Genomic DNA, 14,864 nt, shown 5'->3' with positions numbered 1-14,864 from the left:
GAGAGAGGCTACAACTATTAGGTTCTTGTACAGCCTGCACAACCCTAATCCTACATCAGCAACAGAACACTATGGCCCACCACTTGCACTACCATGTCTGAAGAAGGGTTTCGGCCCGAAACGTTGCCTATTTCCTTCGCTCCATAGATGCTGCTGCACCCTTTGAGTTTCTCCAGCATTTTTGTGTACCTTCGATTTTCCAGCATCTGCAGTTCCTTCTTAAACTACCATGGACTTGTTGTCCAGTTGTGTTTTGTATGAATGTCTCCTTTTTTTGCACAGATTGTCTTGTAGAATTTATGTGCAATTTATGATTTTGTGTGTCGTTTATGTGCCTGCGATGTTGCTGCAACAAGATTTGCCATTGTACCTGTTCCTCACGTACCCGTGGGTATGACAGATTCAGTGGTTCGCAACATGATCTGGTGTCTTTCTTAAATAAGTAACATTTATATGAACTTATAAGTATTCATGCCTCATACAAAATATCTAGGAAATGTGCTCAAAATGACAATAAAATCAACAGGATAATGGCGCATTCATGTAGCTACTGAATTTTAGAGGGGTCCAGAACTCACTCTCTTTTTCTGGAAACCTTCCTCAAGGTAATAGTTTTCCTCTAACATTCCTACTGCCTTATCTAAATATTTCAGTAAATGTGATTGTGGAACATATGGGAATCCATGGCACACCATCGATTTGCATTTATTTTAGCTTATTTATATGTGAACACTTGACTTCCAGTGCAATACTGTGGCCAACTTTGTTACTATGATATACTAGATGCACATTCAGGATAAACGTACTGAAATATGTAATAGAACTAGTGGAGGCACAAGAAAGTGCAGACACTGGAGTTTTGAACAAAACACAAAGTGCTGGAGGAACTCAGAGCATCAGATAGCAACTCTGGAGGGAATGGACAGACAATGGTTTGGGTTTGAAGAGGGTTCTGATCTGAAACGTCGCCTGCCCATTCCCTTCACAGAGGCTGCCTGACCCACTGAGTTTCTCCAGCACTTTGTGCTTTGATAGAACTAATGCCTGACAGGAGAGAAGTTTTCACAGTCTCCAACTCAACTAATTATAGAGCTCATTGCAGCCAAATAATGAGAATATAAAGTCATTCAAGCATCATATAAACCAAGTGTTGAAAGTAACGTCAAAACTGTAGGACTTCTCTCAATGTAGATTGATTAAAGAATAAAATGTTAATCTGAAATGTTACATTAGAAAATAATTGAAACATTTATACAGAAGTACATTTATAGCTCAACAATTGAGGGGTTAGATTTTAAAATGGCATAGATGATGGCACAGAATACATTAACGTTTATATCAGTATATTCAGACAATGTCAGGTTGCAAACCTTCTCAATGCGCACTGATTGCATTAAACCACTCCGTCGCCGTGGTGAGAAACAGCAGGAAAATAACACAGTACTTTCCTCAAAACCGAGCAGAATTAGTTTTAAAACAAACTTTCTTCTTCAAAGATAGACACAAAATGCTGGAGTAACTCAGTGGGTCAGGCAGCATCCCTGGAGAAAAAGAATAGGTGACGTTTCGAGTTGGAACCCTTCTTCAGACTGAAAGTAACTCCAGCATTCTGTGTCTATCTTCGGTATAAACTAGCATCTGCATTACCTTCCTGCACATTTCTTCTTCAAAGCCTTGGTTCTTGTTGAAACGATGACTTCCCCTCAGGTCCTAACCTGGAGCTTGGTCACTCAGAGCAAAGGTTTGGTGAAGGACTTGATCAGAGTATAAAAGTGGATGAACGTATGCCACTGTTGAAAACCTAAATCCCTGCGCACCTGGGACATTTTATACTTAAACCTACTGGACGTAGTGGGACTGTATTAATTAGTTTTATAGCGCGCGAGTTGACATTTCTTGAGCACTGTAGGGACCTTCCAGAGAGATATATTATAGAGGCAGGAACAGCTCACATTACTTACCGTACGCTGTTATGTAAGCACCAATTAATTCAAAAAATAAAATCTTTTCAATCTGCTTTTCATCTCCTGACACATTTCATAGAAGAATAATGTTTTTCCATGTAAAATCAACAAAGTTGCTGGTTACTTCGTAGAAACAAGAAGAAGGGTCTTCAGATTCAAGAAGGGTCCTAACCCGAAATGGCACTTTTATTTTTTATTTTGAGATACAGCACGGAAACAGGCCCTTCGGCCCATTGAATCCATGCCGACCGGCAATCAACCTGTACACTAGCACTATGCTACACACTAGGGACAATTTATATAATTTTTTTACCTAAGTCAATTAATCTACAAACCTACCTGTCTATGGAATGTGAGAGGAAACCGGGAAACTCGGAGAGAAGGCAAGCAGTCACAGGGAGAACGTAAAAACTCCACACAAACAGCACACATGGTCAGGATCAAACCCAGGTCTCGGGCGCTGAAAGGCAGCAACTCTATTGTTGTGGCACTATACCACCCCAAATGCTGGCACCTAGCCATGTTCACCAGGAATGCTGCCAGACCCGCAGAGTTACTCCAACACTTTGCGCATTGCTAATTTCTTTAATCAGTTTGGGACTCCCATCCAAGTTAACCGCAGCTAACAATTCAGAACATGCACATTGAAATGTATCACTTTCATAATGTAATTGTGAAGTTAATAGGTCAAAGCAAATTCAGTACAGGAGTCCATACAATCCATGAAGCCTGAGCTGACACTGTGAAAGAACTGTCCAACTTGTTACACTCCCTGCTCTTCCCTACAGCCTAGAATGCTTCATTTCCCCTCTCTATCTAAACCTCATTGCAAGGTCCCACTGAAGCAGCCAGGGCATTCCACTTCAATGAAACTCGACTTCTTCCCATCGCAACTCTCGCCCTTTTGCTCATGACTGCATGCTCACAACCATTAAAAATAAATTACATCAACACCAGAAATTATTAAACAAATGTGAATATCTAATGATATGATTCCTACACAGTATGGCTTCATGGTTTTCCGGTTATATTAATGAGGAAACAGGGTATAGAGGGCAAGAAACAAAACGGGTTAAAGAAAACAATGGAACAGCAGTCAGAGTTGATGCCTTACTGTGCCAGAGACCCAGGTTCGATCCTGACTATGGGTGCTGGCTGTATGGAGTTTGTACTGTACGTTCTTTCTGTAACCACGTGGGTTTTTCTCCAGGTGCTGCGGTTTCCTCCCACACTCCCAAGACATACAGGTTTTAAGGTTAATTGGCTTCAGTAAATTTTAAATTGCCCTTTATGTGTAGGATAGTGCTGGTGTATGGGGTTTTTGATGGTTGGTGCGGACTCGGCGAGCTGAAGTGCCTGTTTCCACACTTGTCTCTAAAGTCTAAAAGATTGGTTAAAGTTAATTATTGGCACACCGATGGAGTTGTGGCCTTTTACTGAAGGGACGTGAGGCATAAATACAGGGAAATATGGATGCACGTTTATGGTGAGTTGGTGAAACCACATCTCTGGAGCACTGTGGTTTGCTCTCCATGTTTGATACCTTGCATTGAGGTGGAGCAGAGGAAGTGCAGCAGGTTGATTCCTGGGGTGAGAGTTTGATTAATGAGGCAAGGTCTGCTAGGTTGGGTCTCATTGCTCCTCTGACCTCACAGCTTACCCCTAGGTGCCCTAGATTCCTCCCACATCCCCAGGACCTGCTCTTAGGTTAGATGGCCATGCTGTAGGTAAGTGGCCGGTGGTTCAGGAGAGTTGATGAGAGGGAACAGGTTACATGGAGATGCGGGGAAATGGGGCAGATAGGTGTGTTCCAGGAGCTGACATTGACTCGATGGGCTGATTGTCCTCCTATGCATCAAGGAAAATGAATTGTGTTTCCAGTTTGATCAGTATCCTTGTGAATGTCACAATATAGCAGAACTCACCAAAGCTGGGTGACACATCTGTGGACAATTTAACGAGATTACGGGACAAGGAAACGCAAAGGTGTGCTGTACAGATGGGTAACAGAACATTGAAAATGATTTACAAAGCATCTGTGTTCATTTAACATGTAGATTGACAATCTGTAGTTGTCGTACTAAGCAGAAACCAATAATAAAACCAATAAAGCCAATAATATCAATCATTTTTTAGGAATTTAAACCTTAAACATCAGCTTTCTTTGATCACAATAAATCAGTGTGACCATCCAGTACATTGAAGAACATTTCCCAAGATGAGCCAACACGTTCTGTGCTGAAACTAAATCAGTACAAACAAAGTACTTACAGATGTGTACAGGTACCCCTCATTGTTCATTGCCAAATAGAGACCTGTTTTCACCCCTTGGATGGCAACAACCCGAAGGCCCACTGGTATGAGGTTGAACAAAGCTGTAGAAAGAGAGAAATCTGTTTGAGAAATCAACTAATAATCCCTTACACAGTCATAGAGTCATAGAGTGATGCAGTGTGGAAACAGGCCCTTCGGCCCAACTTGCCCACGCCGGCCAACATGTGCCAGCTACACAGTCGGCATGATAAATGGTATATGAATACATATTATACAGAGGATTCCAACTGACCAGAGGAGAGGGAATTCTAATTAGAGAGTGGAAGTTGCCACACAAGGTTATCTTGCCATGTGGTACCGATTTGCGTCTCTTGTCAGTCTCTCAGCTTCTGTCAGTTGCCACGTTCAAACCCTGCCATAGGTGACCCCACACAATGCCAGATCCTGAATTACCAGACAGATACTTCAGAGAGTCAAAGCTTCACACATATGAGCAAAAGGATAGAGGGACTGAGGACACCATTCAGCCTGAGTTAGCACTGACATTGTAAGGGCTGCATTTGGCCCATATCCCTCTAAACCTTTCCTATCCATGTCCAAATGCCCATTAAATGTTGTTATGAAAACCTGCCTCAACTACCTCCTCTGGCAGCTCGATCCACATACTCACCAACCTCTGAGTGAAAATGTTGCTCCTCACTTTCCTAAATCTTTCCCTTCTCACCTTGCACTGCAGTGACGGTGAGTGAGTGAGTGAGTGAGTGAGTGAGTGAGTGAGTGAGTGAGTGAGTGAGTGAGTGACAGAGAGTGAGTGACTGTGAATGACAGTACAGGGCCCTAATGAGTCCACACCTGGAGTATTGTGTGCAGCTTTGGTCCCCTAATTTGAGGAAGGACCTTCTTGCTATTGAGGGAGTGCAGTGTAGGTTCACAAGGTTAATTCCCGGGATGGCGGGACTGTCATATGCTGAGTGAAAGGAGCGGCTGGGCTTGTATATTCTGGAGTTTAGAAGGATGAGAGGATATCTTATTGAAACATATAAGATTATTAAGGGTTTGGACACGCTAGAGGCAGTAAACATGTTCCCGATGTTGGGGAAGTCCAGAACCAGGGGCCACAGTTTAAGAATAAGGGGTAAGCCATTTAGAACAGAGACGAAGAAACACTTTTTCACACAGAGTGTTGTGAGTCTGTGGAATTCTCCGCCTTAGAGGACGTTGGAGGCTGGTTCTCTGGATACTTTCAAGAGAGAGCTAGATAGGGCTCTTAAAGATAGCGGAGTCAGGGGATGTGAGGAGAAGGCAGGAACGGGGTACTGATTGTGGATGATCAGCCATGATCACATTGAATGGCGGTGCTGGCTTGAAGGGCCGAATGGCCTACTCCTGCACATTGTCTATTGAGTGAGTGACGGTGAATGAATGAGTGACTGCGTGAATGACAGTGAGTGAGTGACAGACATTTTTTTCCCCTTAAACTCTCACTCCAGTCTTCCATTGACATCCCATAAGTAACAGTTCACCAAGAAGGATATAACTCATTTCTTTGTTCCTTTAACCCCTGGCGATCTCCAAGTTAACAAGAGTTGTTGAAAACCGGGTTTCTGGCCTCCCCTGCCCCTCCGCCGCCACCCTCTCTTTACCATCCTCAAAAACCCAATGATATTTGTCAAACCATTATTTTTCTTTCACGGTTTCCTTGCACAATGCGGTCAGGATTTGTTACTGCTGGAAGTATTTATTAATAGCTGAACAACATAATGCCCATTGATATTACAGCAAGAAAAAAACAACTTAATCCTTCTACATGCTAGAGAAATCTACATACACTCTACATATATTTAAATATATTTGTCTAACCCATCCCAAGACTCTTGTTTTGATCTGAGCTGCTCCATTTTCTATCTGGTGGAGGAAAGTGCATAACGTTGTTCGAAAAATATATACAGTGCAGAGCTCCCTCAATCCAGTCGTGGATCGGAGCTACCACTCCAGAGATTTCAGCTGTACTACACAGAACATGGTACAGTATAGTACAGAAACAGGCCCTTCAGCCCACTATGTCCATGCCGAACATGATGCCTGATTAAACTACTCTCCTCTCCCTGCACAAAATCCATATCCCTCCATTCCCTGCATACCCATGTGCTTTTCTCAAAGACTCTTAAACACCACTATTGTATCTGCATCCACCACCCCTGGCAGCATCTTCCAGGCACCCACCACACTCTGTGTACAAAGCTAGCCCCAAACATGTCATTTAAACTTTGCCCTTCATACCATAAAGCTAAGTCCTCTGGTCTTTGGCAGTTCCACTCTGGGGAAAAGGTTCTGGCTGTCTACCCTATCTATGCCTCTCATAATTTTATCAAGTCTCTGCTCAGCCTCGGGCACTCCAGAGAAAACAATCTAAATCTGTCCAACCTCTCCCTAAAGATAATACCCTCTAATCCAGGCATCATTCTGTTAAACCTCCTTTGCACCCTCTCCAAAGCCTGTGCATCCTTCCTGTAAAGCGGCCACTGGAATTGCGTTAAATTAAAATCTCACACTGGTGTTCTCATGTAGTACTGAGAGATAACTGCAATGTTCCAGGTTCCTCCTGGTCCCCCTGATCCCATTTCACTTTATCAAAGAAAGCAGGGTAGTACTTCTCTGTCTTTGGGAATATTCATAATACGAATATTCCTTGATCGGTTAAACGCACAGAATTTCTAGCCCAAGAGTAGGGGAATCGAGAACCAGAGGACAGATTTAAGGTGAGGGGGGAAAGATTTAATAGGAACCTGTGGGGTAATTCTTCTTACACAAACGGTGGTGGGTCTGGAACAAACTGCAGAAGGAGGTAGTTGAGGCAGGTACCATTGCAACGTTTAAAAATCAGTTAGACAGGTGCATATATAGGATGGGTTTAGAGGGATATGGTCAAACGCAAGCAGGTGGGACTAATGGGGCATGTTGGTCGGCATGGGCAAGTTGGGTTGAAGGGCCTGTTTTCATGTAGTATGACTATGACTCTATGACAAACAAAACCAGATGAGATGGTCATCAGTTGTTTGAGGGGGGCTGCTGTAAAGCATTCTGTGATGTCGGAAGGAAAATGTCAGCAGAAATTTGACAGCGTTTTACAAAATGTTTTGAAGTTTAGTTTCCCCTTTGTGCTGATCTCTGAGATGGGTTAGAGCAATCATCAGTCACCGCACTTCAACGATTGACTGGTAGGCACTTTGGGACCCACAAAGTTCATGAAAAGCAGTGATGGAATGCGAATGTTTCCTCAAGAGCCACAACTTTCACTCAACCATGCTGAGTTACAAAAATATAAATGTTGTCTTTGTTGTGCGGACCTTCCATGATCGCTCGCCAGCCTGTCAGCTAGAAGCTACACAGGACAGCGAGCCAAGTTTAATTGTGGCTGATAAAGTGCCCTTTTCCTCTGAATGAGAGTGACAAAGTTGTCTGGTGTTCAATGTCTTGCTAACTGGAGTCAGCCAGAAACAAGAGGGTTGAAAGTTCTCCTCTTCTATGGTCACCCAACATGTAATCCAGCAGTGTATTATGGACATTGGACACTTCTGAAACATGCCTGCACAGTTCAGACGCATAGTTCTTTACAGATGCACAGGGAACTGCAGATGTTAGAATTTGAGAAAAACACAAAATGCTGGAAGAACTCAGTGGTTCAGGCAGCATCTGTGGAAGGAGTGACCAGATGATTTTTTTGATTGAGGCACTTCTTCAGACCTATCACTAGCCTGGATTTGTGCCACCCCCCATCTCTCTTTTCCAGCTTTCTCCCATCAGCTCCAATCAGTCTGAAGAAGGGTCCACAATCCCTCCACAGATGCTGCCTGACCCGGTGAGTTCCTGCAGCACTTTGTGTTCAACTAAATCCTGGATTTCAAGCACCCATTCCTCCATGTCTGAAGAAGGGTCTCGACCCAAATTGTCACCCATTCCTTCTCTCCAGAGATGCTGCCTGACCCGCTGAGTTACTCCAGCATTTTATGTCTACCTCCAATTACTGCTGTCTCTCACTTGTCAAACCAACTCTGAGTCAAGGTCCTGGATAAGCAGCTTCCCTGAGGTCAGGATCTGGCAGCTTCTGCACAGCATTCAGCTCTAGGAAAGCAAAGATTGATTTTTATCAAAGAAAATAATTAGGATAAAAAAGTAAAGGTTAATTAAATTCAGTTCTCGCTGTTCTATGATTCACCGACTTTAGCAAAGAAATTGTTTTGATTCTCTCCATTCCTGCTCAGTTCTACAAACCTTAATTACAGCCTTTAGTTCAGACCCATGAATTACTCATCGCAAGGCCATAGTTCTCGGCACTGATTTACTTAAACGTTGCACGGTGTCTATCCGAGGACTTGTGCACTAGACTCATCTACATCCCCAGTTCTGACAATGAGGGCATTAGTTTAGACTTTAGAGATACAGCGTGGCAACAGGAAGAATAAAAATCATTCTGAGGTGAAAAGATTTTGCCCAAAGGGGATTTGAATGAATCCCTGATTGATGTTATGATCAGAGCAGTATCCTGTCTGCCTTAAAAATAGTTTCTTTTTTTAATTAAAAAAAAACAAAAAACACATTAAGTAATATCCCATTTATTTATTAAATATTTATTGAATTATACTGTTATCTTCACAGGAGAATTTGGATGTCATGCTACATTGTGGGTCTTCGTTTCTTCACATTTCCTCTGGAAAGCTCTGATTATTCCTCTCCTGCTAAATTTAATTTCCTTTCAAACAGCTTCCACCATATTCCTGTTTCCATCGTTGACCCAGTCTGCAGATACCACCTTGATCATCTGATGAATTCTACCACTCCTCTCTTCTTCAAGTCAATCCCTGATCTTGTTCTAATCTCTCCAGGTCCTTCTTCACCAATACCTGGCAGTAAGATCATCACTCCGGCGACCTGCATTATTCCCACAACATTTTCGCCCAACCATTCCCTCTTCTTCCCTCTCCCATAAGAAGAGGATACAAAAGCTTGATAACACGTGCCACCAGATTCTGGAATAGCTTCTTCACCTTCACCTCCCAACAAACTAGGGTGTAGTCCCGATCTCCCAACCTAACTCATTGCAGGCTATTCATTTTTTTTAATCTGCACTTTCTCTGCAACTCTTATACTGTAATGATGTAACAATATATTCTGCACTGATATTTTTCTCTTTGCACTACCTGTTGTATTTGTGCATGGCATGTTTGTACTCATATAGAGTATTGACTGGATAGTACATAAACAACGTTTTTCACTGTATCTTTGCACATGCGTCAATAATAAACCAATACCAATACTTTCCACGCATTCCATTTTTCAGCAGTTCATAAGTCATCGGAGCAGAATTAGGTCATTTGGGTAATCTAATCTTGGGACTGACATATGATGGAAAAAATGGGTCAACTGGGCTTGTATTCACTGGAATTTAGAAGGATGAGAGGGAATCTTATAGAAACATGAAGTTCTTAAAGGACTGGACAGGCTAGATGCAGGAAAAATGTTCTCGATGTTGGGGGAGTCCAGAACCAGAGGTCACAGTTTAAGAATAAGGTGGAGGCCATTTTGGACTGAGATGAGGAAAAACCTTTTCACCCAGAGAGTTGTGAATCGTGGAATTCTCTGCCACAGAAGACAGTACAGGCCAATTCACTGGATGTTTTCAAGAGAGAGTTAGATTTAGCCAATTGGACTAAAGGAATCAAGGGATACGGAGAAAAAGCAGGACCACGGTATTGATTTAAGATGATCAGCCATGATCATCTTGAATGGCAATGCTGGCTCGAAGGGCCTAATGTCCTACTCCTGCACCTATTTTTCTATATTTCTATGTCTCTATGTAAACCATCATCTGCAGTTCCTTCCTATGCATTTTTTGTCCTTTAGTGGATCCAATGTGACTTAATTTTCTGGATATGCCTATCTTGAGGGACCTTGTCAAATTATGTCATTCCAGGCAGCATGCCATACCCTCATGAATCATCCTCAAAACTATGCAAAGAATCAAATACTTCTGTAAAATTATTTGCATTAAAGCTGAGTTCTGAAATTGTTAATGGTCATTTCAAGTTCTCTTTTGTATGTCAGACACTTTGTGATTTACAGAGCTCCTTGGCACAGACAACATTTCATTTATGAGATGGCACTGCAAAGCAGCCCTAATGTTCTTTAATTAAACCCTTTCTTAATAAGGCTGAGATGCATAAAAGCAGAAACATTTATTTGGACTTGGCTTCACTTGCGTCTCCATGAGAAGATTAAACATCAAAGACGACAAGAAAATCAATTTGTATCAATCTTCTAAATCAAGAATTCTCAGCAGACACGCCTACTGACTCTCTGGCATCTAAAGCCTTTTGTGTCTCTGCCTCGTGACTTAACTCACGACAGGAAGTCAACACAAACTTCACAGAAGACAGCAGGAGATACTCTGATCAAATGAAAGAAAGCTGTAGCAAAAACCTTGCGAGCTGTCTAAATATCAGCGCTCAAACAGAAGTGGCCAGAGTACATGCAATTGCTCAGGAGAGAATAATGTTACACTCTCACTGGATATGATTTGATGCACTCTAACTGATGGGGAACGGATTCACTACAGCCCTCAGGAGGGAAATGGATAACCACATTTTGGGATAGAAGACAGTCGACGCAGGAGGGGACAAACCAATTGCTCTCCCAGCAAGATGCCATAAGCATAGACTTTAGACTTTAGAGCTACAGTATAGAAAGAGGCCCTTTGGCCCACCAGCGAGTGCCCCATACACTAACACTATCTTACACACTAGAGACAATTTACAATCAAACAACAAACTAGTACTTCTTTGGAGTGTGAGAAGAAACCGGAGTACCCAGAGAAAACTCATGCCGTCACAGGGAGAACATACAAATTCCGTACAGACATCGCCCGTAGTCAGGATCGAACCAGGGTCTCTGGCACTGTAAGGCAGCAATGCAACCGCTGCTACACTGTGCTGCCCTAATTATCAAATAGCCTCATTCTGTACTTTCCTTATTCCAGGACTTCAGACTGAGCACCACAATGGCGATTCCTCATGTGAGGCACAATTCCAATGCACAGGAACACAAGAGAATGCAGAGAGTGGTGGACCTATACCCCTGTCCCACTTAGGAAACCTGAACGGAAACCTCTGGAGACTTTGCGCCCCACCCAAGGTTTCCGTGCAGTTCCCGGAGGTTGCAGGTGGTTTCCGGAAGTTGCAGGTAGTGGAAGCAGGTAGGGAGACTGACAAAAACCTCCGGGAACCGCACGGAAACCTTGGGTGGGGCGCAAAGTCTCCAGAGGTTTCCGTTCAGGTTTCGTAAGTGGGACAGGGGCTTAAGCCCCGGCCTTCGTAGGCACAGCCCTCCCCACCATTGAAGGCATCCACATGAGATTCTTCTCAAAAAGGTGGCATCTATCATCAAGGATCCCCACCATCTGGGCCATGCTCTCTACTTGCTGCTGACATCGGGCAGGAGGTACAGAAGCCTGAAGTTACACACTACCAATTTTAGGAACAACTACTTTCTAAGTCATTTGCAGAACCCCAACCCTACCTCAGAAATGGAACACAACGGACCACTTCTTGCACTACTGTTGACTTGCTTTCTCAATGTGTTTTGCACTAACCTGTGGGGCAACAATTTCATACAGAGGGTGGTGAGTATATGGAACGTTTATGTTTTAGTGTGTTGTCTCAGCCTATGTGCCTGTAATGCTGCTGCAAGCAAGATTTGCTTTATACCTGTACCTCACCGTACTCGCCCATATGATAACAAACTTGAGATACAAGAAACTGCAGATGCTGGTTTACAAAAAAATACATTAAGTGCTAGAGTAACTCAGCGGGTCAGACAACATTTCTGGAGGACATGGATAAGGGATGTTTCAGATTGGGACTCTTCTTCAGACTTCTCGAAAATAAACTCGACTTGGCTAGATTTTAAGTGGTTGGGGGTTGGATCTGGTGGACTGGGTTAATGTTGCATTGTGAATGTGGTTACACTCAATGTACTTTGGATGATTTGAACCATTTCAGCACTTAGTAAAATTGGTAATTTATTAAGTAAAATGTCTGATATCTTAATAGCATCAAAATGGATTCTCTACCACAGGCACAGGAGACCATGGTATGAAATAACTTCAAGAAAGACTTGAGGGCCTGAGCTCTGGGGAGAGGTTGGGTAGGCTAGGACTTTAATCCCCGGAGAGCAGGAGGATGAGAAGTGATCTTATAGACGTGTATAAAGTCCTTTGGGGAAAAGACAGGGTCAATACACAAAGCTTTTTACCCAGGGTAGGGGAATCTAGAACAATGGACATAGGTTTAAGTTGAGAAGGAAAAGATTGAATAGGAACCTGAGGGGTATATTTTTCATGGAGTGCAGTGGGTATATGTAATAAACTGTCAGGGGAGGTAGTTGAGGCAGGTACTATAACATTTACAAAACATTTGGACAGGTACATCGATTGGAAAGGTTTAGAGGGATATGTGCCAAACGCGGGTGGGTGGGACTAGCAATGATGGGGTATCATGTCGGCAAACTGGGCTGAAGGGCCTGTTTGTGTGCTGTATGAAACTATGACTCTAAAGAGTGGATACTTTTCTTAATGCTAAAGGGAGCAAGTGAAATGGGAGAAAGGCAGGGTGCAGAGATGAATGGTGAATCATGACCATGTTGAATGGTAGAGAAGGACTGAATGATCTGCTCACACACCATTCTCCATTTTTCTATGTTTAAAACATTATAAATTTAACAAACAACCTTGAATTCCCCAAGGGAAAAAAATGAACAAAGGTTTTAATTTGATCTTTGAAATCAGCATTCATTGATGCTTGGGTACAGACTGATGAAAATGTCTGTACACAAGCATCGTAGGGGGTGATGATGTCTGATGAAAATGTAATTCTGGGCACATTCACTGGTACCATTCATTGGGGTCAATAGAAGAAGGCATGAACACCCAACCATTGAGGTTCACACGGTGTGCAGGTACGTAGGACAACTTGCTCATGCAATCGACATGGAATCTACACTTCCTGTATCCTGGTCTCTTTTTACAATTAAAATGTCAGCATTGACTGCACAAATCTAGTTTTCACCGAGCCCACAGCCAACAATTGTTTATCATCGTTCATCATCATTTCCTCCATCATCGTTACTTTTTTGCATATCTTTCATTTATTTGTTCTATTTCTCTTTATATCACCGTCTATATCTCTTGATTCTCTTTCCCCTAACCCTCAGTCTGAAAAAGGGTCTTGACCCAAAACATCACCTTTTCTCCAGAGATGCTGTCTGATCTACTGAGTTACTCCAGCTTTTTGTGTCTATTTCCTGGTCAATGAAGTTGGCTTCCAAGTGTAGGACCATCGGATCATAAGACATAGGATCAGAATTAGACCATTACTAATGCCTTTACTAATCAAGAATCTGTCAATTTCTGCTTTAAAAATACCCAGTGTCTTGGCCTTCACCACCATCTGTGGCAATGAATTTCACAGATTCACCACCCTATGGCTAAAGAAATCCCTACTCATCTCCATTCTAAGGGTTTGTTCTTTAATTCTGAAGCTGTACCCTCTGGTGTTCGACTCTCCCACTCTGGAAACATCAGCTTGGGTGTGGGAAGTAGAAAGCTGATCTTTACAAATTCTCACAGCCTGAGTATGGACCTGTGGTCCATTCATGCTTTTTTTGTACACAAGACTGGGACCAGAGAGCACCAGAATAGAAAGGGCAAAACACAAAGTGGTGGATAAACTCTGCGGGTCAGCAGCATCCGCGGAGGGAATGGACAGACGACGTTTAGGGTCAGAAAAAAATCTCTGATTTCATGTTACGTTCATTGTTCTTATAACAGGTCATCTTCCTGAAGTGTGAACTCTGCTCCTCTCTCCACAGATGCTGAGTGACCTGTTGAGTGCGTCCTACATTTCCAGCTATCCTATTGCAGTTGGATGCGTTGCTGAGATGAGGCGAGGTGAGAACGGGATGGGCGGGTCACAACTGCTATCATGACCTGCTGGGCCAAAGGTGCCATCGAACAATTGAATTGAATTTCCATTATTGTCATTCAGACCTTTCAGTCTGAACGAAATTTCATGCCTGCAGTCATACATAAAATAATACAATAATAGACAACAGGACAGACAGTAAACACAAATTAACATCCACCACAGTGAATCCACCAAGCACCTCCTCACTGTGATGGAGGCAAAAATCTTAGGGCTGCAGTCTCTTCCCTCCTCTTCTCCCTCTGCGCTGAGGCGGTACCCCACCGGGCGATGGTAAATCAGTCCCGCGGCTCACCGAGCTCCGCGAACGGGCCGGTTCAAACACCGCGGCCCAGGGGTGGTCGAAGCTGCCGCCCTCCAGTCCAGCGGACGCAGCTGTTGACAACGTCGTCCACTGGCCCGCGGCCGAACCTCGGACTTGTGATGAATGACAATCATTCATCACAATACACAAACAGCCAAACGAATCCAAGAAGAAGCCCGCTTAACAGTAAGAATCACAACGTCAAGCAATACATTTCTCCGGTAGCTGTTCTCTACTTTGATCAAGTGTTATGTTGGAAAATTATGAAGGATTTATACGCATTATTGC

General features: G+C 43.1%; 1 protein-coding gene across 8 annotated transcripts in view; it reads right to left on the bottom strand.

Moving 5' to 3' along the window:
• Nucleotides 1-14,864, bottom strand: part of fgf13 (fibroblast growth factor 13) — a 312,099-nt gene that overhangs the window by 40,650 nt on the left and 256,585 nt on the right. For all 8 annotated transcript variants that reach the window (XM_033030312.1, XM_033030310.1, XM_033030313.1 and 5 more), the window contains one exon: nucleotides 4,236-4,339. In XM_033030312.1, coding sequence (XP_032886203.1) covers nucleotides 4,236-4,339 — 104 coding nt within the window. The remainder of the gene's footprint in view (nucleotides 1-4,235; nucleotides 4,340-14,864) is intronic.

The sequence above is a fragment of the Amblyraja radiata genome, chromosome 12 (assembly GCF_010909765.2).
Source record: "Amblyraja radiata isolate CabotCenter1 chromosome 12, sAmbRad1.1.pri, whole genome shotgun sequence".
Lineage (NCBI taxonomy): Eukaryota > Metazoa > Chordata > Chondrichthyes > Rajiformes > Rajidae > Amblyraja > Amblyraja radiata.
Note: the sequence above shows the minus strand (reverse complement) of the source record. Positions and strands in the feature narration are given on the sequence as shown.